This window comes from Globicephala melas, chromosome 4, assembly GCF_963455315.2.
Source record: "Globicephala melas chromosome 4, mGloMel1.2, whole genome shotgun sequence".
Taxonomy (NCBI): Eukaryota; Metazoa; Chordata; class Mammalia; order Artiodactyla; family Delphinidae; genus Globicephala; species Globicephala melas.
Window position 1 is genome coordinate 97,169,484 of NC_083317.1, and position 22,375 is coordinate 97,191,858.

Consider the following 22,375-nt stretch of genomic DNA (forward strand, 5'->3'; position numbering starts at 1 on the left):
TCAACCCCCAACATCAAACGTAACAGTAAAATACCACATAGGTTCCATATTTGCAAATAAACCAACTGCGAATGACATGAACTCTACTGTAGGTCTTATGTTCTCAAACACTTCTTTCTACCTATTAGAACCTACTAGTATCTATTAATTTGAAGAAAGAGAAGACAAACAAAAAAATAGACCTTTTCTATCCTCTAATAATATAGGCAGAAGTCATTGTAATTTGTCTTCATGAATATATATCAAATTCTTAACCAAAAATGGTATCTCTCTGATTTAAGACAGTACAAGTGGCCATACACAAGGCAGATTTGGAGTCTTCATATGTAGCAATCCATGGTGTATATTGTACATATGATTGTTACAGGGCAATGCCATTTAAACAATGGTGTCCTCTCTCTCTCCTGACACTGATGGCCAAGTCTATTCAGTATAACATCATTTTGTGGTCCACGTAGTTTCTGCAGGCCCCCCCTTTAAATGGATAGGTCTCACCATTATTTTCCCAAATAGAACCTCCTCCTTGTACGGTCCTGCATGCCACCCCCCACCAGGACTCTTAAGAGAAATACTCATTTTTCTAAGGTATTTATAAAACCCTACATAGGCAGTAACTTTGGGGACAGACTTTTTAGGAATAATGTACCAGATATTATTAAAATAAAAATTTGAAAAAGATATTATATAGATAAGTATGGATATATGTATATATCTATATACGTATACATTTGTCAATTTTCCACAAATTTTAATAAGATCCTATTCTGTGTCAGAAACTCAGCAAGGTAGGTGCTATGCAAACAGAGGACCAAAGCAGAAATGTTCTCTGTCAGAAAAGTATGTTAACATAATCCACAGAAAACTTTATCTTGGTTTTGGCTTAAAGAAAAAAAAAACTAACTTCACACTAATTTTTATGTCTAATTCTTTTTCAATTTCTTAAAGTGTTTATCAGTCCCATAAGTCAGGAAACATTTTGTATTTTCTTAATTAATGCAAATAAACTGTTTCTCATTTCATAGAAATGCTGTGATAAAAATGAAGGATTCTGTGATTTCTCAGAAGTTATTAAAACAAAGACAGTCCCACAGGAATGACTTCATTTATCAGTGCTGGTCACGAAGTAATTTATCACTTTCATCTTTGAATTGAAGTGTGTCTGTTTTGCTATTTCTAGGAAACAGAAATAAGTAACCTTGTAGTTATAGAGTTTCTTTCTTTTTGGTTTTAATTATTCCTAACTTCTGAGAGCACTCATTTGCACATAGTTGCTTTTCAAAGGTTATCCCCACCTTCTGTAGCCTATAATAAAAAACTCCCTGTGAGGTTATGGAAGGTTTTGAAATATTAATTCTGGAATTCACTTCAGAACGAAAAACAGAAAACAAAAAGAATTAATTCTGAAACTACACCAGATCATTTTTTGTAACTAAAAATTTCACTGAGTTTTTACAGTTTCATAAAAATACCTTTCAGAATGATCAAATAAGAATATAAATGTTCTTTTTTAAGCATAAATGAAAACACCTTTCTCCTAGCTGTTCTGACTAATCAAAACTGAATTACCACAGAATTTCAAACAATTACCCAATTAATCTATCAGTTTCAACTTCCAACCTGCACAGGCCTTTTTGTATTCAGACAGCTGGTAACCTGGGTGACAGGCACTCCTGGCCACGCCATGCTGACTCTGACAGATGTGAGCACATCCATTTCCACCCATGCAGGGGTCCATCGCTAGAAGCAATTAAGCAGTGATAGTTTTCTATTCATTAACTTCAGAAAGATGTACAAAGCAGAAGTGTGGAGAAAGGTAAAAGAGAACTGGGACAGGAGGATTTCTTACATAAAGATGGTAAGGCCTCTGGAAAGTCTTTCCCACTTTCAGATGACGCTAATCCAACAAAATGTTTCCCATTTTGTGATCTGAGCTCCAAAATCTGAACAAATTCAAACATGGATCGAGGTCAAAGAACTGGCTAATTTTACTCTTCTCAAAAGTCCATCTGCTGCCCTCTTGTACCCAAAGTTAAATAGAATCAGCAGGAACTCCTCCACACACCTTTTCATTTTTTCTCCTTCTGTCCCCACCTTTTCTACTCCTTTGAGCAGCAATTATCCTCAGATAAACCTTTCACCTCCTCTAGATCTCCTCTGCCTTTGGATAAGCAACCACGGTGCCAAGAAAAGGCCAACTGGAGCAACATGGGAGAGTCTTAGCTACCGCTGCCATGGAGATGAAATAAAGAAGTTCAGATCCCACTGGAATTAGTGAGTGACCTCCTTCTGATCTCCTTTTCCCCTCACTTGCTCTCATCTTAGTCTTAGTCATATTCTCTGGAAGTCCAAAGTAATGTGAAGCCACACGTCCTATAAGGAGTACCTCCATACAGAGCTTATTTGTTGAATTGATGAGCTAAGTGATCCTGGTCTGACTCTGTAAATCAGCCTTGGCTACATTACAAGCTGCTGGGGTGGGAATTCCTACTCCTGTATGTTCCCCATTTCCTTTTTTAAAATAATGCACAGAATATAAAAAGCAGAACAATGAATAAAGCTACCTTGCTCCCACATTCACCCAGTTTCAATGTAACAACTACCACAAAATGCAAGCTGGCAGTACATTAATGCTTGCATGCTTTTGTTAATTTCTTGTAAATCCTTCCAGACTTTATGAAAATATAAGCGATACAAATATCTATCTATCTATCACAGATACAATATACATTGTTCTACTTCTTGCTTTTATGTAGGGAGAGATTGAATTGAATTTGTGGATCAATTTGGGGGAGTATTGCCATTTGAACAACATTAAGTTATCTGATCCATGAACGCGAGATGTCTTTCCATTTATTTTAGTATCTAACTTATTTCAACAATGTTTTGCAGTTTTCATTATATAATTTTGGCACTTCTTTTGTTAAATTTGTTCCTATGTATTTTATTCGATGTTATAATAGCTAGAATCGTTTCTTAACTTTACTTCCAGATTTTTCATTGCTAGTGTACAGAAATCCAATTGATTTTTATAGTTTGATCTTTAATCCCACAACTTAGTTGGATTTCCTTGTTAATTCTAATAGTTTTTTTAGGTGGATTCCTTAAAATTTTCTGTTACAAGATCCTGTCATCTGTGAACAGAGATATCTTATTTCTTCCTTTCTAGTCTGGATGTCTTCTATTTTCTTGCCTTTTTGCTCTGGCTAGAACTTGCAGTACCATGTTGAATGGAAGTGGCATGAATAGATATCCTTGCCTCATTCCTGATTATAGAGGGAAAGCTTTTAGCACTTCACTATTTAGTGTAAAGTTACTGTGTGTTTCTCATAGGTTCCATTTATTAGGTTGAGGAAGTTCTCTTCTATTTCTAGTTTGTTACGTTCTTTTATCATGGAAGGGAGTTGGATTTTGTCAAGATTTTTTTCTTGCATCTATTGAGATGATCAGGTGGGTTTTGATATGGTATATCACATTAATTGATTTTCAGATGTTGAACCCATCTTGATTTCCTGAGATACATCCTACTTGATCATAGTGTATAATCAGTTTTATAAATTGTTGGATTTGGTTTACTAATATTTTGCTGAGGATTTTTACATCTACATGCATAAGAGATATTGGTCTGTAGTTTTCTTTTTTGTGAAATCCTTGTCTGATTTTAGTATCAGGGTAATACTGGCCCCATGGAATGATCTGGGAATTGTTCTCTCCTCTTCTATATTTTGGGATAATTTGTGAATAATCTGTATTAATTTTTCTTTAAATGTTTGGTATTATTTACCACTGAAACCATCTCAGTTTAAACTTTTCTTTTGGGAAGGTTTTTTTTTTTTTTTTTTGGCGGTACGTGGGCCTCTCACTGTTGTGTCCTCTCCCGTAGCGGAGCACAGGGTCCGGAGGCGCAGGCTCAGTGGCCAAGGCTCACGGGCCAAGCCGTTCCGCGGCATGTGGGATCTTCCCAGACCGGGGCACGAACCCGTGTACCCTGAATCGGCAGGCGGACTCTCAACCACTGTGCCACCAGGGAAGCCCTGGGAAGTTTTTAAATTACTAATTCTATCCCTCTCTCTCTCTCTTTTTTTTGTTTTCCCCAGGAGGATGTGTGTAGGTCACACACAAATACTACACTATTTTATTTACTTTTTTTTTTTAACCTTTTTTTACAATTTAAATATAGTTAAGGAACAGTATTATGTCAGTTTCAGGTGTATACCATAGTGATTCAACATTTAAATACAGTATGAAATGATCACCATGATAAGTCTAGCTTTACTTATTAAATGTCTAACCAGATTTTCTATTTCTTTAGAAGTCAGTTTCAGTAGTTGCTGTCATTCTAGGAATGTGTTCATCTAAGTTATCTAATCTGTTGTGACACAGTTGTTCGTAGTACATCCTATTTTCTTTTTAAATTTCCTTAGGGTCAGTAGTGATGTCCCTCTTTCATTAATGATTTTAGTTATTTGAGTCATCTTTCCTTTTTCAGTCTAGCTAAATGTTTGTCGATTTTATCGACATTTTCAAAGAACCAACTTTTGGTTTTAATTAATTTTCTCTCCTGTTTTTCTATTCTCTATTTCATCAGTTTCTATACAAATCTTTATTATTGCCTTCCTTCTTTTCTTACCTTTTCTCATCCTTTTTCTCCTTGTGTTGCTCCTGCCCAGTATCAACTCTCTAAAAACTCTTACATTCGAGTCTGTAGATTCAATCTGCCCCACAATTTCACAAAAGTAAAATTTGCTGGACCTTTTTGGTTTTGCTTGTTTTCTTCATTTTTTTTCTGTATGCTTTGTCACAGGTTAAGAAAAAGATGTTGACCTACACAGCCATGTTTATACCAGAAACTTACTTTCTTTACTCCATAACCTCTACCACCAGCTTTTAAGACCAGCAGTCCCCAACCTTTTTGGCACCAGGGGCTGGTATCGTGGAAGACAATTTTTCCATGGAAGTTGGGGGAGACGGTTCAGGCGGTAAGGCGAGTGATGGGGAGCGATGGGAGGCAGCAGATGAAGCTTCACTCACTCGCCTGCCACTCACCTCCTGCTGTGTGGCCCGGTTCCTAACGGGCTGCGGACCAGTACCAGTCTGCAGCCTGGGGGTTGGGGACCCCTGCTTAAGACAATGGGAGAGGTAACTTTTCTTAACTCTGAAAAGTGAGAAGTCAATTCCACCAGATGTAAGATTATAAAGCATATTGCAGTTATCTTTGATATGTTCTTCTCATTGACAACTACCTCTGGGAACTTCTCTAAATTTACTTTAATCTCTTATTGCCCTTAATGCCTTCTTTATGCCCAAGGTCTCCAACTATGAGGGTTACCGGTCCAGAAATGGCTGCATATAACCTCCCTACAGCAAGCCATTGTACTGTCAAAACTCCCTTCTGTTTTTGAGACTGATTTTAACTGTGAACTTGAGGATTGGGCTCTAGAAAAAAACATATGGATTGGACTCTAGAAAAACCATAAAATAAATCTCCTACAGTGAAGTATTTGATTGTAAATTTGCAGCTTTTATTCTCAGCTGCAGAACATAGGAGGGCATTTGAAAGTAGAATGTGGGCCACAAGTATTATTTACAGTCAAGAAAGACTGAAAAGACATTGGAATGTTTATCTTGTGTTTAGAGATAAAGGACAGTGCCCTTTACGTAGTAGCACTTAAATGGGGCTTGTGATCCTCCAAGAGTAACTGTAACTGGGCTTACCTTCTACAATAAACAATGGATATTGGTCAACAGACAGCACAGGAGGTGCAACACTGAGCGAAGAGAAACAAAAAGCTCAATTATTGCTGAGTTCTGCTGGAGGCAACTTCTGGATTACAGCACATGAAAGAGAAACCAAAGGAGAGCTCAATGATCTTCCTCAACTGGAGAAACAGATCCCACATCATGATTGTTAAGGCAAGTAGAATTTGTGGAGTGCTGGAAAGGGGATGGGAGAGTGTTATGTGGAGAAAAAAAAACTCCAAAATCTATATAATGATCTTTTGAACCTTAGACTAAATATAATTCAATATATACATAGGGTACATCTCCATGAAGTCAGACAAAGAACAACACACTGGAAAGAAGAATAAGGGTAACTGTTAGCCAAACAATTCCCAGAGCATACACAGAGCCAGGAATCAGTTCTCAGCAGCCAAGGTGGAGAAATGTTGTTGACTACACAGGGCATTCAGTAGAGATTCCAGAAGGGCCATGGCTAAGTAGTATGGCTAATTGAACCCCAGAGTAAAGTTTACTCTAGATTCGCCCTAACAAATCTTAAAAACAGTGCTTGACAGGATTAAACTAATCTGTACATGAATTAATTTGGCATCCAGAAAAAAATGTATGATATTTTTTAAAGGAGTACAATAAAAGCTAGCACTCAACCATGTAAAATTCATAATGTCCCATACCACATGAAAAATTAATAAACATCTGTAAAGAGTAAAAAAATGTGACCCATAATCAAGAAAATACTCACTCAGTAAAAACAGACTTAGAAATATTAGTGATGATTAAATCAGCAGATAAGGACATTAAAGTAGCACTATAAATAAACCAAATATGCCTAAAGAATTGAAGAAAAAAATGCATTTAATAAGGAGGAAAATAGAAGATATTAAAAAACTACAAAAGGGAAATTTTGGAGAAGAAGAATACCAGATCTGAAATAAAAATTTCACTAAATGGGACTAACAGCAGATTAGATAATTAGAAAATTATGGAACTTGAAAAAACTTAGAAATATAAATTATCCAAAATGAAGCAAGGAAAGAAAAAAAAAACAGCCTACACAATTTAAATAAGAAAGTATGGGTGACCAGTAGGGCAATATTAAGCAGACAATATCAAGTAATTTGAATTTTAGAAGGAGATTCTCTAGTCAAAGAGGCAGCCTAGGAAAGAGGCAGCCTAGCAAGACAGCAAATTTCTACAAAATAACTGCCCTGCTATAGCCAAACATGACACCAGAGGTTGAATGGCAAGGCTAGACTATCCCCCTCACCAGGCTGTAATGAGGTGTTTCTCCCCCTCCCTTGGGGTGGTATCAGAGGAAGGTTTTGGAGAGTCAAAACTTTCACTACCACTCTGATAATGAGCCCACTCCACCATGGTATCCATGAAAGCCATGGTGTAAATAGGCACATCTACACTTCCTAGCCAAGTGGCATCAGTGGTGGCCCAGTGCAGAGCTAGAATTCCCATCCCTGCACAGAAGTAATGAGTCATACTCTCCTCAGGAGTTCACAGAAGCCAGATAAGAAAGTTGGACTTCTACCTCGATCAGGCAATAACAGGTGGCATTCTCCCCTTATCTTTCCTAGAGTTGTGTCAAAGAAAACCAACTAAGATAGAAGATTTAAATGAGATATAAAGTCTCATAACATAATACACAAAATGTCCAGGTTTCAATAGAAAATCACTAATAATATCAAGAATCAGGAAAATCTCAAAATGATTTAAAAAGTCAACAAATAAATGCCAATATCAAAATGTTAGAAATGTTAGAATTATCTGACAAAGATTTTAAAGCCACTATTATAAATATGCTTCAATGAGCAATGACAAACATGCTTTAAACAAATGAAATAGAGTCTCAGCAAAGAAATAGAAGATATGAAGAACCAAATGGAAATTTTAGAACTGAAGAACACAATAACTGAAATAAAATATCAATGGATGTGCCAAAAAGCAGAATGGAGGGGACAGAGGGAAGAATCAGCAGATGGAAGATAGAACAATAGAAATTACCCAACTGAACAACAGAGAGAAAACAGACTGAAAAAGAAAAGAAAAAAAAAAAATGGAGCCTCAGAGACCTATGGAACTATGATAAACTATAGCATTGTGTCAATTAAGTCTTAGGGGATAGAAGAGAGAAAGTGGGGCTGAAAATATATTCAAAGAAATGAGGCAAAAAATGTATCAAATTTGATAGGACATAAATCTACAGATCCAAAAACTTGAGTGAAGCCCAAGCAAATTAACCCCACCAAAACTGATCCTAAGGTACACCATAGTCAAACTTCCAACAATTAAAGTCAAAGGAAAAATCCTTAAAGCAACAAGAAAGAAATGATACCTTATCTATCAGAGAAAAATGTGAAATAACAAAAGATTTCTCATCAGGAATCATGGAAACCAGAAGGAAGTGACAACATTTTTCAACTGATGAAAAAAAACACAACCCAGGATTCTATATCCAGAAAAATTACCCTGCAGGAATGAAGGAGAAACCAAGACCTTCCCACATGATGGAAAGCTAAGAGAATTTATCTCCAGCAGACTACTCTGAAATAATGTCATTTTTCTAAATAGAAGGGAAATTATTTTTTTTTAAAAAAAAGGGAATAGTGCAACATCAGGAAGAAAGAAAGAACAAGAGCATCAGAAAGAAAGAAAGAGCAAGAATAAGAAATATTCTCATTTATAATTCCTTTTCTTAATTTTATTATTCTTATTAATATTTATATATATATTATTTATATATAAATACAAAAAACTTTTCCTCCCCTCTTGAATCTTCTAAATTATACTTAATAACTGAGCAAACCCTATAACATTGTCTGATGTGGTTATAAATGTACATAGAGGAAATAGTTAAATAATTATATATGAATGGAGAAGAGTAAAGAGAAAGTAGTTAAGGCTTCTACACTTCACTTGAATTGGTAAAATGATTCTACCAGTAGATAAGTCAGTTATACACAATATAATACCTGAAACAACCAGTAAAAAGCTAGGTAAAGAGATACACTCAAAACTGTTATGGGGCTTCCCTGGTGGCACAGTGGTTGAGAGTCCGCCTGCCGATGCAGGGGACACGGGTTCGTGCCCCGGTCCGGGAAGATCCCACATGACACAGAGCGGCTAGGCCCGTGAGCCATGGCCGGTGAGCCTGCGTGCCCGGAGCCTGTGCTCCGCAGCGGGAGAGGCCACAGTGGTGAGAGGCTCGTGTACCGCAAAACAAACAAACAAAGAAAAAAAAAAAAACAGAAAAAATAGATAATATTATTGAAGCAAAGAGCTGTTTTGTTTTTTTTTTTAACATCTTTATTGGAGTATAATTGCTTTACAATGGTGTGTTAGCTTCTGCTTTATAACAAAGTGAATCAGCTATACATATACCTACATCCCCATATCTCCTCCCTCTTGCATCTCCCTCCCACCCTCCCTATCCCACCCCTCTAGGTGGTCACAAAGCACTGAGCTGATCTCCCTGTGCTATGCGGCTGCTTCCCACTAGCTATCTATTTTACATTTGGTAGTGTATATACGTCCATGCCACTCTCTCACTTCGTCCCAGTTTACCCTTCCCCCTCCCCGTGTCCTCAAGTCCATTCTCTATGTCTAAGAACTGGTTCTTAGATCAATAAAATTGGCAATAGTGACTGACAAAGAAAATAAAAGAAAAGATACAAATGACCAATATCAGGCATGAAACAGGAATATCACTATAGACCCTGATGACATCAAAAGTATAATAAGGCACTACTGTAAACAACTCTGCCAAATTTGGCAACTTGGATGAAATGGGCTAATTCCTTAAAGTAAATACAAACAACCACAACTCGTTCATATGAAATAGAGAATGTGTATAGACCTATAACTCTGAAAAAATTAATTCATCATTTAAACACTCCCCAAAGAGAAATCTCCAGGCCCAGATAGTTTCACTGAAAAATTATACCAAATGTTTAAAGAAGAATTAACATCAATTCTACAATTTCTTCCAGAAAATAGAAAAGGAAATACTTTACAATTTATTTATTTTATGAAGCTTGTATTATTCTAATACCAAAGCCAAGCAAAGACAGTACCTAAAAAAGAAAAAAAAAGAACGAGAATACTATAGACCAGTATCACTCATCAATAAAATTGCAAAAATCCTTCCCAAAATTTTAGCAAGTAGAATCCAGCAATATATACACAAATTATGCAACATGACCAAGTAGGTTTATTGCAGCATGCAAGGCTGGTTCAATATTCAAAATCAATCAATGTACTCTTCATATTTACAGAACAAAGAAGAAAATTCACATGATAGTATCAATCAATGTCAAAAAACATTTGACATAATTCAACGTATTCACGATAAAAAGAAAATGGGAGCACTGAGAACTTCCTCAACTTGATAAAGAGCATATACAAGAAACCTACAACTAACATTATACTTAAAGGTAAAAGACCAAATTATTTCCCTCTAGGGTTAGGAAGAGCACAAGAATGTTCATTCTCATGGCTCTATGCAACATAGTGCTAAAAATTCTAGCTGGTGCAATCAGGCAAGAAGAGGAAATAAAAGGATCATTGATCAGATAGGAAGAAATAAAACTATTTCTATTTGCATATGACATGATTGTCTGAAAATCCTAAGGAATCTACAAACTCCTAGAACTAAAATGTGAGTTCAGCAAGTCAGCAGGATACAAGATAAACATATAAAAATAAATTGCATTTATACATACCATTAATGAACACATGGACAGTGAAATTAAAAAGACAAAACATCTGCAATTACTCATTTACAGGACACATTTTATATATTTGAATAGATTACATACAATTCTTTGAAGGCAGGGACCTGACTCATATAACTTGATATCCTCATATGACTAGAATCTATATAGAAGGTGCTTTATAAACTGTGGTTTGTTGGAAAGAGGATGCAGCTATCAGAAATTTGGTTTCAGGTATTGGTCTGTTAGAAGCTGGAAAATTGAATGACACAATAGATACACAGTGGTAGACTCTAGATGCATATGAGGGAATAGGACCATGTCCTTGCCCTACTGAACCATTCATTCTGCTGGGTGAGGTAGACAGTATATGAGTAAATCAATAAGAAAAATCATCACAGATTATTCTGAGTGCTGTGAAGGAAATAAACAGGATGATGTGAGAGAAGGTAGCTGAAGAGGAGAGCCTGACGGGAAAAGAGAATTTGGGGTAGAGGTCTTAAGACATCGAGGTAGAAAAGGCATAGCATACTCAAGAACAAAAGGAAACCTCTGGATGCACATGTAAGACACTGTGGTCCACAGTAAAGATTTTGGAATTAATTTCAGTTCAGTAGTAAGCCATTGATGATTTTAAATGGAGAAGTGGTAAGGTCAAAAGTAAAATTCCCATGTCTCCCAAATCTTGGTTCAATAATCCTTTATTTTTATTAAAGATGGTTAAAATACGTGTATTTTTTAAGAAAATGCTTCATTACAAAATGGTAGCCCTGAAGCCACATAGGATAAAATCTTTCACTGACTTTGCAATCTTAAAAATATCTCTGTATCTTGCATTCTTATGCACAGTTAAGGCATTTCAAATTCAAAAGAAATTGCTGTTTCTTTTTTACTTCTGTGTAACTTGAAGAACACAAATAAAAAGGTAATTTGGATGTATGCGTTTGCATGAATTTCACTAAATATGTTAGCTTAAGAGCAGTTTAAAATAATACATTGCAATTTATCTTGAACAGCTCAAACTCTGGCTGAAAATCATTTTAAGAACTTGATTATTAGTCACAATTATCGAAAATGCTTCAGTAAAAAAAAAATTATTTTATTTATTTTATATATTATTTTATTATTTTATATATTCCCAGTACAACTTAAAACCTTATTTAGGTTTTTAACAAATATGAGATAAAAATATGATTTAAAAATTGGTTATGACTATAATATTTATTTCAAATGAGTGTTTGTCATATACTTCTACTTTCCAAAGAATGTATTGGATAAACAGCCAGAGAGATATTCTTGACTTATTTGTAAAATTAAACACATACAGCCATCTTGCAAACTGAGCCAATTTACACCTCTGAATTTTAAAGAAAAACTTCTTATAGAATCTGTACAAATGTACACTGAGGCAGCTAAATGTTATTTAATTATAATCAGTGACACAAATTTCAAGCTCAACACCAGAATTTTTTCTCCCTTTATGATGCTCTATTACACTTCCTCAAGTTTTCCAGTCACCAGTCTTCTGACAGTTAAAGATGGAAGAATTAAAGATGCCATGGAAAAGATCTGACTACTTCTGTTCTTAGTATTAAGACCTCCCAAGACTCTCAGGTAACACTTTCTCAAAATGACTTTCTCAAAAGCACATGTTGGTAACCTCCATGTATATCCTCATAGGCCCCAGAGCATTTGCTAAAGGTATTCACTAGTCAGAGTCCCTTGATTTCCTCTCTCTAGAGTCTCACTTTTTGAGTTTCAAAGATGCCTGAAAGCCAGTGACTCTATTTGTAAAGTTAAGATATCCAAGTTTAACAAAATACCCACGTGGCTAAACAATGCACCTCTTCATATATGAGGGTTTATCGGCATTTTACCAGGGAATGTGTTCTGATCCAAGAAATATATTCCTAATGAAAATTACTTGGCTATATGGCAATAAAATATCCCCTCTAAAATCCCAACAGCTTCCTTAATTGTTGATATTTTAAATATATGGGGTCTCTACATGTGCAGCAATTCTAGGTAGAGGACTTCTGTGACCTTGGCATTGTTCTCTGGACCAATTCTTACTCTTCTTTCAAAGCTTAACTTAGATATCATCTCTTAAAAGCTTTTTCTGAAGCCCTTTAGGCTGGTTTACATGACATGTACTGGGGTTCCTATAATATATGATGTACAACTTTACTACTGTGTACTCTTCATGCATTTGTCTCCCCCACCAGACCATGAGCTTCTTGAGGGCAGGGACCTTTGATTTTTGTATCAAAGAACTCTTCACTTCCAACTTCAGTGCCTGGTATATAATAGGAAGTTGGAAATGTCCCTTGCAGGAAGGAAATGAATGACAAAGCAACATGTGAGAGAATGGTGAAGAAGATAAGCAGATTTTCTATCTGGTGAAATACCAAATGACTATCCCAAGCCTGAAGGAAAGAAATCCTCAAAGCAAAAATGAGATAAAACAATCATTCATTCCATGCTCTTGAAAAAGAGGCAGAAAACCCCCCAAACCTTTAGATTTTCTTTTTAAGTTTTGCTCATTACTAATATTATTCATTTCCTACACTCACTAGAACTGTTAAAGTCCCTCAGAGAGTCAAGATTTATTTCTAGCACAGCATTATGGATCCTTTTCATCTAGTCCTAGATAAAATGCAAGAAATCTATTTAGTTCATGGAGAGAAGTGCGGCTGCCGTTGGAGCTCCTACATGCTTAATGAACTGCATGTTCACTTGAAAGGCTAATCCCATCCAACTAGAGTTAGGGCCATTATGAGGCTTACAAGGGTGCTCAGACGTGAAATGCTGGCTAAGAATCTAACTGAGATTCATAATAGACAGCATCCTGGTTTATAGGACAGGGAGGTTGTATTCATCAAAGTACAGTCTAAGACTTTGTATTGATTGAATGGAGAAACTAGCCACATCTTCCTAGGCTGCTATAGTTTAGTCTAGCTGTCAATTTGGCAGTTCCTGGGTTGCAAATTGTGGACACTATTGCTTAACATTCATGTCTGCTTCACATCCCAGCAGTGTCAGTTCACCATCGATGATCATGTTTCCTAACTGCAGTCCAGCCCAGCTGAAGAGCAGTTTCTAACACAATTGCAGCCAGCTCTGACAAGAGGTCTGGTGGTCAAATGCCACCTTCTCTGAGGCACTCTGGAGACTATCTGCTTTATACAGCATTGATAGATGCAATGAGAAAACCAATGGACAGAAAACAAACACTTTTTAAAGTTAAGTATTTTATATTATTAAAAATTCTATTCTTCCTCAGAATTGCTATAATAATTATTGTCTAGAATATTCACATTGATATTTAACAGGTTAAACTTTCAAAATGGCATAGAGGAAAGATAAAAAAGACATGAATTTGTAACCTGACTGCCAAGGTCACTAGCTCTGTGACCTTGGAACAGTCTTTTGACTTCTAGGAGCTTTTAGCCCCTTAACTGTAAAACAAGCATAATAACAGCTACTTCATGGTATTGTTGTAAATATCAAGTGAAATAATGTATGTAAATCAACTAATACAGTATCTGGAATATTGTTCAAATGTTAGGCATTATAAGTGTAAATATAAAAGAGAGGAATTGAAATGGACAAAAGACTAATAAGCTAACATCAGAAAGAGAGTTTTGGAATTTAATACATTTAAAGTAAAACAACTGTGAGTGATATGAAATCCAGAGTGTATTCAGGTTTGTGAATAGCTAAACCTGACTGAAGTTGAGGAAATAAAAAATCCTTATGTAGGGAGTTAAAAGAATCAAGACAAATACTAAAATCAGCAAAGATGTACTGAATTCTTACTAAGTGTCAGATCCTAGGAGAGAAAGATAAATAAGAACTGACACTATGCAGGGAGATGAACAAATATGTACAAATGGGAAAAGATGTAGAAAGAGAAGATCAAGTATTAGAAAAAGAACAAGACCAGGTAAGAATAGGGTCTCAAAATCTAAGGGAAGAGACTTTCAAGATGGAAGTCAAGTGCAAGTTGGGTCAAAACTGCTGAGGGCTGAGAGTCAAAAGAAAGGGCTAGCATGTTATGAGTGCTTTCCTGGTGCTAAGTACAGTTTCAGGCACTTCTCACATATTTGTTCAATACATCATTCAAGTAAGATAAGGAAAAGTATTTATTGAATGGTAGTAGGGAACAGGGAGAAGAACTGAAGAGATAATAGCTCTGAGCTACATTTGGAAATCTTTAACAAATAATAATACTTATTATAATTACAGACTAATAATTATTAAAATTATGGATAATATACGCTTAATATGTTCCAGGAACTCTTGTAAGTGCTTTAAGTGCATTCATTCATTTAATCTTCATAAGAACTCAATGAAGCAGGTACAATTTAAATATCCATTTTATAGATAAAGAAACTGAGGCAGAAACTGTATTCAAGATTCCAAAGCTAAAGAGTGACAGAACTGGGATTTGTGGAAAAAGGAGGGCTTCAAACTCAGGAGGCTGGATTCAGAAACTTGTTTAACTTCTACACTATACTAGAGGAGAAGAGGTCTGGGCTCTCTCGTGATAGCTATAGAGATGGGATGCTTACAAAGATTGGTTATAAAGGGTGGCGTACCCAGAAGATAAGTGATGAGAAGACAATTAAAGTTGGACAACAATGATAAATACAGAAGACAGAACAGCCAGTGGGGGAATGGGCCTTTTGATCCTGGGAGATGGGAGAAATGGCATTAAAGAAAAATTTGAGAGTGTGCAGAAATTGATTCCTAAAACTCAGTAATCAAGGATTGGGAACCAGCAAAGTGAGGCTCCTGGAAGGTTGCACTGGATAAAGTATATGTGGTATGAGAACAAGATTTGGTGTCATCAATAACTGAATTCCAGTCCTGACTCTATCAAGAAACAGCTATGTAACCCTGTAGCTGAAAATGTACTCCTCTCTGCTTTAGGGTTCTAACAATAATTTTTGTAAGGAAACTTACTAAGCTCTTTACATGCATTACTTATTTAACCTTCATTCACAATCTTATGACATATGTATGATTATTATGCCCAAATCACAGATGAGGAAATACTAATGAGTTTAAATTAACAGCGCATCTTCACAGTGAATGAGGGAGCTGGGATTCCATTCCAGATCCATCTGATCCCATAGTCCTTTATATCACTAGGTCATACTGCTTCTTTAATAACCAGATGTTACCAATGAGAAAAAAATAGGTTTGAGAAACTTGAATCTAATCCACAATGCATAAGTATAGGAATGCAGGAAGTTGAGAGCAATGGCAGCAGTGGCAATTGGGGATCAGTTATTTGAAACTGAGTATGTGTGTAGCACCAACCCCAAGGACCGAGTTGGAGTGCTGGCTAGGGAAAACATCCCCAGAGTTGTGAGCAAGTTTTTTAAGGGGGGCACTTGTTGGGTGGGTGATTGAGATAAGACATGTGCAGGAGTGATTGAAGAGAATTCAATAACATAGGATCATTTCAAAAGTGATAAGAACAATGCAAATGGATCTTCATTGCTTAGCTTTTCCTAAAGCTGGAAATTATTTCACAAGAGTTTTCCTCTTAATGATGCAGGAGGAATGTTGGAATACTGATTTACAAATTGGGATACTACATTTTTCAAGGAAAGTCAAATGTTCAAATATATTTACAGATACCAGACCTTTCATTTTAATTTTTGGTTCGGAAAATGTTAAAATACAAAAATTTCAAATAATTTCCAAAATGTTACTATAGCTTAATAACTGTCATCAATAATTTCTATGTATAAAGGCATTTCTAGACATACCAATATTGAAAACAGACACACTTGGAACTTCTGTGAAAGCAATGGTAGATATAATTCCTTGATGTATTTGCAAAAGGTACAATAGGTCAATGAAAACCATTTAACCTCAATGCTCCAATAATCATTTATTCAGCTTCTAGATGATCTCTGTAATTCAAAGGATTCAGGCAAACATTTCCTTAGGTCAAATACCACTAAAATAGGAAACACAGGACACTTTGCAGATGTGGACTAATCAGTCATTAACCCTTACTGAAAGCCTATTATATATTCAAGGCACCTGAGTCTTAAAGATTTTGTCAAATGTGAATTTATACAAATCATCTTTTAGACTTCCAAAATATTTCATAAGGTCAGAACAGAATTATTAGGCTTGTTTCCCGCAAGATACACAGTGGTGATGTGATTTTCTAGAAACCAAAACAGGATTTGAATTTAGTGTTCTGTTGCTTCCGGTTTTCAGTCTATGTGTGTAAGGCTGAGGTGCCCTAAGATTTAAGTTTGCATAAAAATTTGATGTCATGAATTGTGCAAATAACCTCTGAGCCCTAACAATTTTAACCACTGGAATTTATCTTAAGGAAATTATCATATTGGGAGCAAAGATTTATCTGTAAGAATATTTACTGCAATTTTCTTTAAAATAATTAAAATGTGCAAATCTAATTATCCTACATCAGGATATTGGGCTGCAGTTATAAAAACAATGGTATGCTATGCATACTACAGTCAGCTGGAAAAATCTTGGGTTCCAGAGTTCCAGTTCCTGGGTTCAAATCCTGCTTCTGTCACTTTCACGCTATGAAATCTTGGGCCAATTACCCAACTTCTACTGTGCTTTATTTCCTCTTTTGTACAGTGGGGATAGTAACAGTGCCTACTTCATACAGTTGCTGTGAATTTAAATGAGACAATGAATATAAATGTACTTTTCAGTGGTGTCTGACCCAAAGGTAATTCTAAGTAAATATAAGCTATTATTATAGTGCAGTCATTAAACATCATATGGAAAAATTAAATTTTTGTTAAATTTTTGTAATTAAATTTATTACACTAAATAATGTTTTAAAATATTTTAATAAGGCAAATTGTATAATGGAAGGTACAGTATAATCTTATGTCATTTACTTATACAAATAAAATACTTGAGAATATATACACCAATACATAAAAATTGTTACTTCTCTATCATGGAATGGGCATTTTCTACTATTTTTCTTTTGTGTTATTTTATTATCCATTTTTTTTTGGTTTCCTTCAATGAACTTGTATTGCTTTTATAATAGAAAGTGTAAAGCAATAAAAATAAAATAAATTGCATGGCATATACTGATCCATGACAAAGTTAAGAGGACCTCAGTAGAAGTTGCTGGTTTTAGTATGTCGGTAATTCCTGAGGCAAGAGATGCTAATGACACCAAAAAGACCACAGGGAGAGGAGAGGTGTGGAGGGGGACTTGAGGTTGATGACAGTAGGACCAAAAAGTCAATGTCTGCTGAAAACACAAAAGGTGCAATTTCAACATCAAGATCACTACCACTGAAGTAGAAAATAATTGTTTATAATGATCTGGAAATAGAGTGATTTTACCTTGACTTAAATATGTAAAGCCCTGATTAAATTCAATCCCTCTTTATGCTTTCTTTGGGATTATTTTTATTTTCAGTTCAGTTTTAGGTGTCATTTCAAGATCTGAGCAAATCCACCCCCGTGGTAAATGGCAGTGGGATACAAGGGTGGAAGGATCTTCAATCATTCCAAATGGTGGCTATACAACTTTAGTGTTGGTTTTCCTTATGTACTTTTAACTTTGATTTTTTTCAGTACTCCTTTTATGATGCCAAGTTGTTTGGTAAAAATCACTGCTGGTATCTAAGATGTCATAACATATATATGTGTATATATATATATATACGCACACACATATATACACACATACATACATATATATATATACATATGTACGTATATACATGTCACATTCCTGTTGCTTTCTCTTTACTGCCTTGGACAGTGACACGTAGTCAGCAAAATCACAGCCCTGTGTCTGTGAGCACTGCAAATGTCCTTCCAACTGCCACACGATTATCTGTGGGTTCTGGATAAAAATATAGGTGAACCGTGAATCATCCCATAGGTCTTTACATTTTCTAAAGTCAACTCCTTTGGCACAGTTGCATGATTTCGAGCTTTTATTAAAAATGGTACAAATCAACGTGATTAAATCAATGAAATTCCAACCACGTGACTTCATAACTGGAAACATAAGTGAATATGATTTAAATAATCCCAATAGCTTTTGATAGAAAAAATATGTGTGACAGCAAAGTCCCAAACATTAACTTGAATAAAGTAACTAAACTATGTTGAGACAGTCTAAGTCAGTGGTTGGAAAAGGGCCCCACTTCCCTGTCCTGTGTTATTCAGTATTCCATGAGCTACCTCCAGGAAAAGAGGTGTTACTACCAAACTTCAGTTTACAGCTGAACTAGCCTTTCAATCAAATTTATAATCACCTTCCTAGGGGCAGAAAAATCACTCTCATGCAAACTGCCAAACAAAAAGGAAGTGATCCATAAATGTTTGTTGAACAAATAAAGTCTTCCCATCTTTTGTTGGATTAGGATTAGATGACTGTAGGCAGAGAATCTGCTTATGTCAACAAAGAACTTAATTATGCAGAGTATTTGCTAATGTCAGTAGTTGCTGGAAGGCAGATTTTTGGGGGATGACTGGAATTTCCTCCTAAGTGTACCAGGATACTAGAAGAAAATGCCTCTGTATCCTGATTTTATCCCAAGTATAACAAAACCACGGTCTTGGGAAGTTTGTCTACACTATATAATATATCAAGTTTTAGTTCACCCACATAATTCTAAAGGCAAGAAACCTTAATATATTCATTTTCTTCTTCCCACTTCTATCCAAAATTGCCAGTTGTTACTTATTTATTGCCGGCAAACTGTTGATTTTATAGGTGTTGGAACATTAGCCACCATAAGACTATGAACTTGCACTTGTAAATTCACACCCAACTCTGTTGATGCCCAGCAAAATGGTCTCTGTTGCTTTCCTTCGGTTATACAGAATAACTTCAGCAGAATAATTCACAACTCAAAATGTATATAGTTGCTCAGATAAAATATGCATAATTTCAATTACAAAGATCATTTTTTGTCAGTGGTGTTAAAATAGGTAGGGTATTTTTTCTTTCAGTGTATAATGGGGGTCTCTGCCTTACCCTACCCGCTGTGCAGCATTGTAAACTTGATCCCAATTGCCCTCTAGTCTTTTGCTTAGGAAAGTGAATTCTAGGGTTCATGAAAAGCTGTCATTCTTTTGCATAACTTCAAGTGATCTGAGAAAGATCTCTAATTAAGGAACCCCTAGGATATGTAGACTGAAGGGAGCTCATATCTCTGACAGTGAGAAGGCTTGGGGACAGAGGAGCAGTGATACAGCACTAAATCCCAAGGGAGGTTAGTAAGAAGAGCTTGGTGGCCAGGTTGGGGATAATGTTGACTAGGAGACTAGAAGGGGAGAAAACATTGGGATGCTTAGGAAAAGAAAAACCCCCAAAGACCTAATTTGGAAAAAAAAAAAGTTGGAACTATCTAGGGAATAAGAAATGATTCCAGAATTTCGATACCGAAAGATCTTGGGGAAAAAAAAAACACCCTGTTTGGAAGAGAATGCAGTCTTGAGGCTTCATTTTCATAAAAGCAAGCACACCGTTTATATTTAGAATTTATGCTAGAGATTAATAAAAATATCCAAAAAATTAAAGGATGGTTTATTTACATTTTACGTAGGACTGAGAAAAATATATTGCCCATATTAAAAAATACTTATCATTTTGGGGTACAACTGGGAAATGGATAAAAATTATGGGAGGAAGGCTCAAGCCTCCCCTTAACACCCCTACTGAATGATTTGAAGTTAGCATGTGGAGACTTTTCAGAGAATTTTAATTAATTAAATAAAAATAAAAGAGAGAAGACTTGCTTTTTATCAAAAACATTACTGTGAATACACATAGCTTTCTGTCTTGGGTCTGCAGACCATTTCTTCTTGATGTACTAGTAACAAAATACACAGTGGAGAATAAAACCCCTCACCCATCCTTCTTAGTCTGTGCATTTCCACGTTTTCCAGAAATCTTTGTTTGCGATTCTTATAAACTCAATGGGATACTTAACATCACCTTAAATTCTTGAATCGTCACATTTCATCACCGTGAATCATATTGCTATAGCTGGCTGCCCTGCCTTAAAACTCAGTGACTGTGAACCTAAGGCCACAAATGGTTCCAGAAAGAATTAAGGCAACAGCTGTTTATGGAAAGCAACGTGTGAAGTAGATTGCAGGGGAAAAATGATTGTTTTAAACACACAGCCTTGCAAAATGGCACATAAGGCTGGAAGAAGTTTTATTGCTCTCAACACGCTGTTCCTTTGCAGTAGGTAATATGCGTTCACTATGACTTCCTCTCACAGTGTCTGCCGTCTCATTTTAGCTGGTGGTGTGAAAGGCTCCAAGGCCGGTAGTGTTCATCAGTGATCTGAATACACTATGGCTCATAGCCCCCATTGCTAACAGAGCAAGAGCTGACAGCTTGAATGCTGGAAGAGGCAAGAAACAAAGTAAAACAGATGTCAAAAAATCCTGTGCTTGTTTGGGCATAAATAGCATGCTGAGGAATCAATTGCTGAAGAAAATCTATTTCTGTCTATTTCCTACCTACTCCTGAGGTTCTTTGGCTAATATAGTTGGATATCACCCCCCTCCTCTGAAGAAAATCATCATATATATATTAGTGCCAAACTCAAGAGAAACCACACAATCATTATCTACAACATTCTCATTCTAATAAGATGTATTTCTTCCTTAGTGACAGAACTTCTCACATTTGGAGGACAATATCCTTTCAGGGAGTCAGAGTAATGAGAAGAAAATTTCCAGCTGCTGCTACAATTCATAGTACATATATACCCACTGTAGATATGAAAAAAACCCTCTGCAAAGGGCCTTTATACTGCTTTATTGGGAGTGAAATTGTTAATGATAAAAATAAGTTTCTAATTTTATTTTATCTTCACCTAGCTCATAGTAGGGTGTCTTGCACACAGTGGTCATTTAACAAATTCTGCAAAATTATATCCAAGGACCTGCCAGTTGAAAAACTATGTTGGGGATTGGGAATGAGTGTAAAGTAGTCATTTTCTAAAACCAATTCTGAATTAGAGAAGATACTAGAGAACTACTCAAAGAAATAAATTAACACTCTTTTGTTTTCATCTACACTGCATCTGAGTTCCACAAAGGCAGTAACCGTGTCAGTTTCCTCCCCACTATAATCCCACTGCTTAGAACAATATGTGGGTTATATTCAGTCATGGGCCATCTTTGTGGGTGTTAAGCCTATGTTGCTTCAAAAGGGCCCCACACTTCACCCTTGCCTGAATGCTTTGCCATCACCATCTTGAAATTCTTAATGCTTTTTGAACAAGGTACCCCACCTTTTTAGTTCTGTACTCATCCCTGCATATTATGTAGCCAGTCCTTCACTCAGTACATGTGTGGAATGAATAAAAACAAATGAAAAAAAAACAATCACCATCTAGCTTTTCCATCCTATGAATTCCAAAATTTTCAATCGTGTTTGGAGGCCTTCAAATTTAGTCTCTATAACTTCCCTGAAACCCCAAACCTAGCTTAAATATTCAAAGTTTCATGAATGACACCTTTTTTTTGTTTGTTTGTTTGTTTTTGCGGTACGTGGGCCTCTCACTGTTGTGGCCTCTCCCGCTGCGGAGCACACGTTCCGGACGCGCAGGCTTAGCGGCCATGGCTCATGGGCCCAGCTGCTCCGCGGCATGTGGGATCTTCCCGGACCGGGGCACGAACCCGTGTCCCCTGCATCGGCAGGCGGACTCTCAACCACTGTGCCGCCAGGGAAGCCCTGAATGACATCTTTTTAGAAAACAAAAACAAAGGACAGAAAAGTACATATCTATATGTTATTTCAGTGTATTTCAACATAACATTTTTTTAATATTTTCCTCGCACATTGTTAAAGTATTCTACACATGATCTGTAGTATAGAGAAATCAAGAGCCAAGCTGACGCAGAAA

At 36.1% G+C, this 22,375-nt stretch overlaps 1 protein-coding gene across 1 annotated transcript in view; it reads right to left on the bottom strand.

Annotated features, from left to right (window-relative positions):
- Positions 1–22,375, bottom strand: part of LOC115857573 (EGF-like and EMI domain-containing protein 1) — a 155,474-nt gene that overhangs the window by 20,813 nt on the left and 112,286 nt on the right. The window contains 1 exon segment of the mRNA XM_070045377.1: positions 1,618–1,737. Coding sequence (XP_069901478.1) covers positions 1,618–1,737 — 120 coding nt within the window.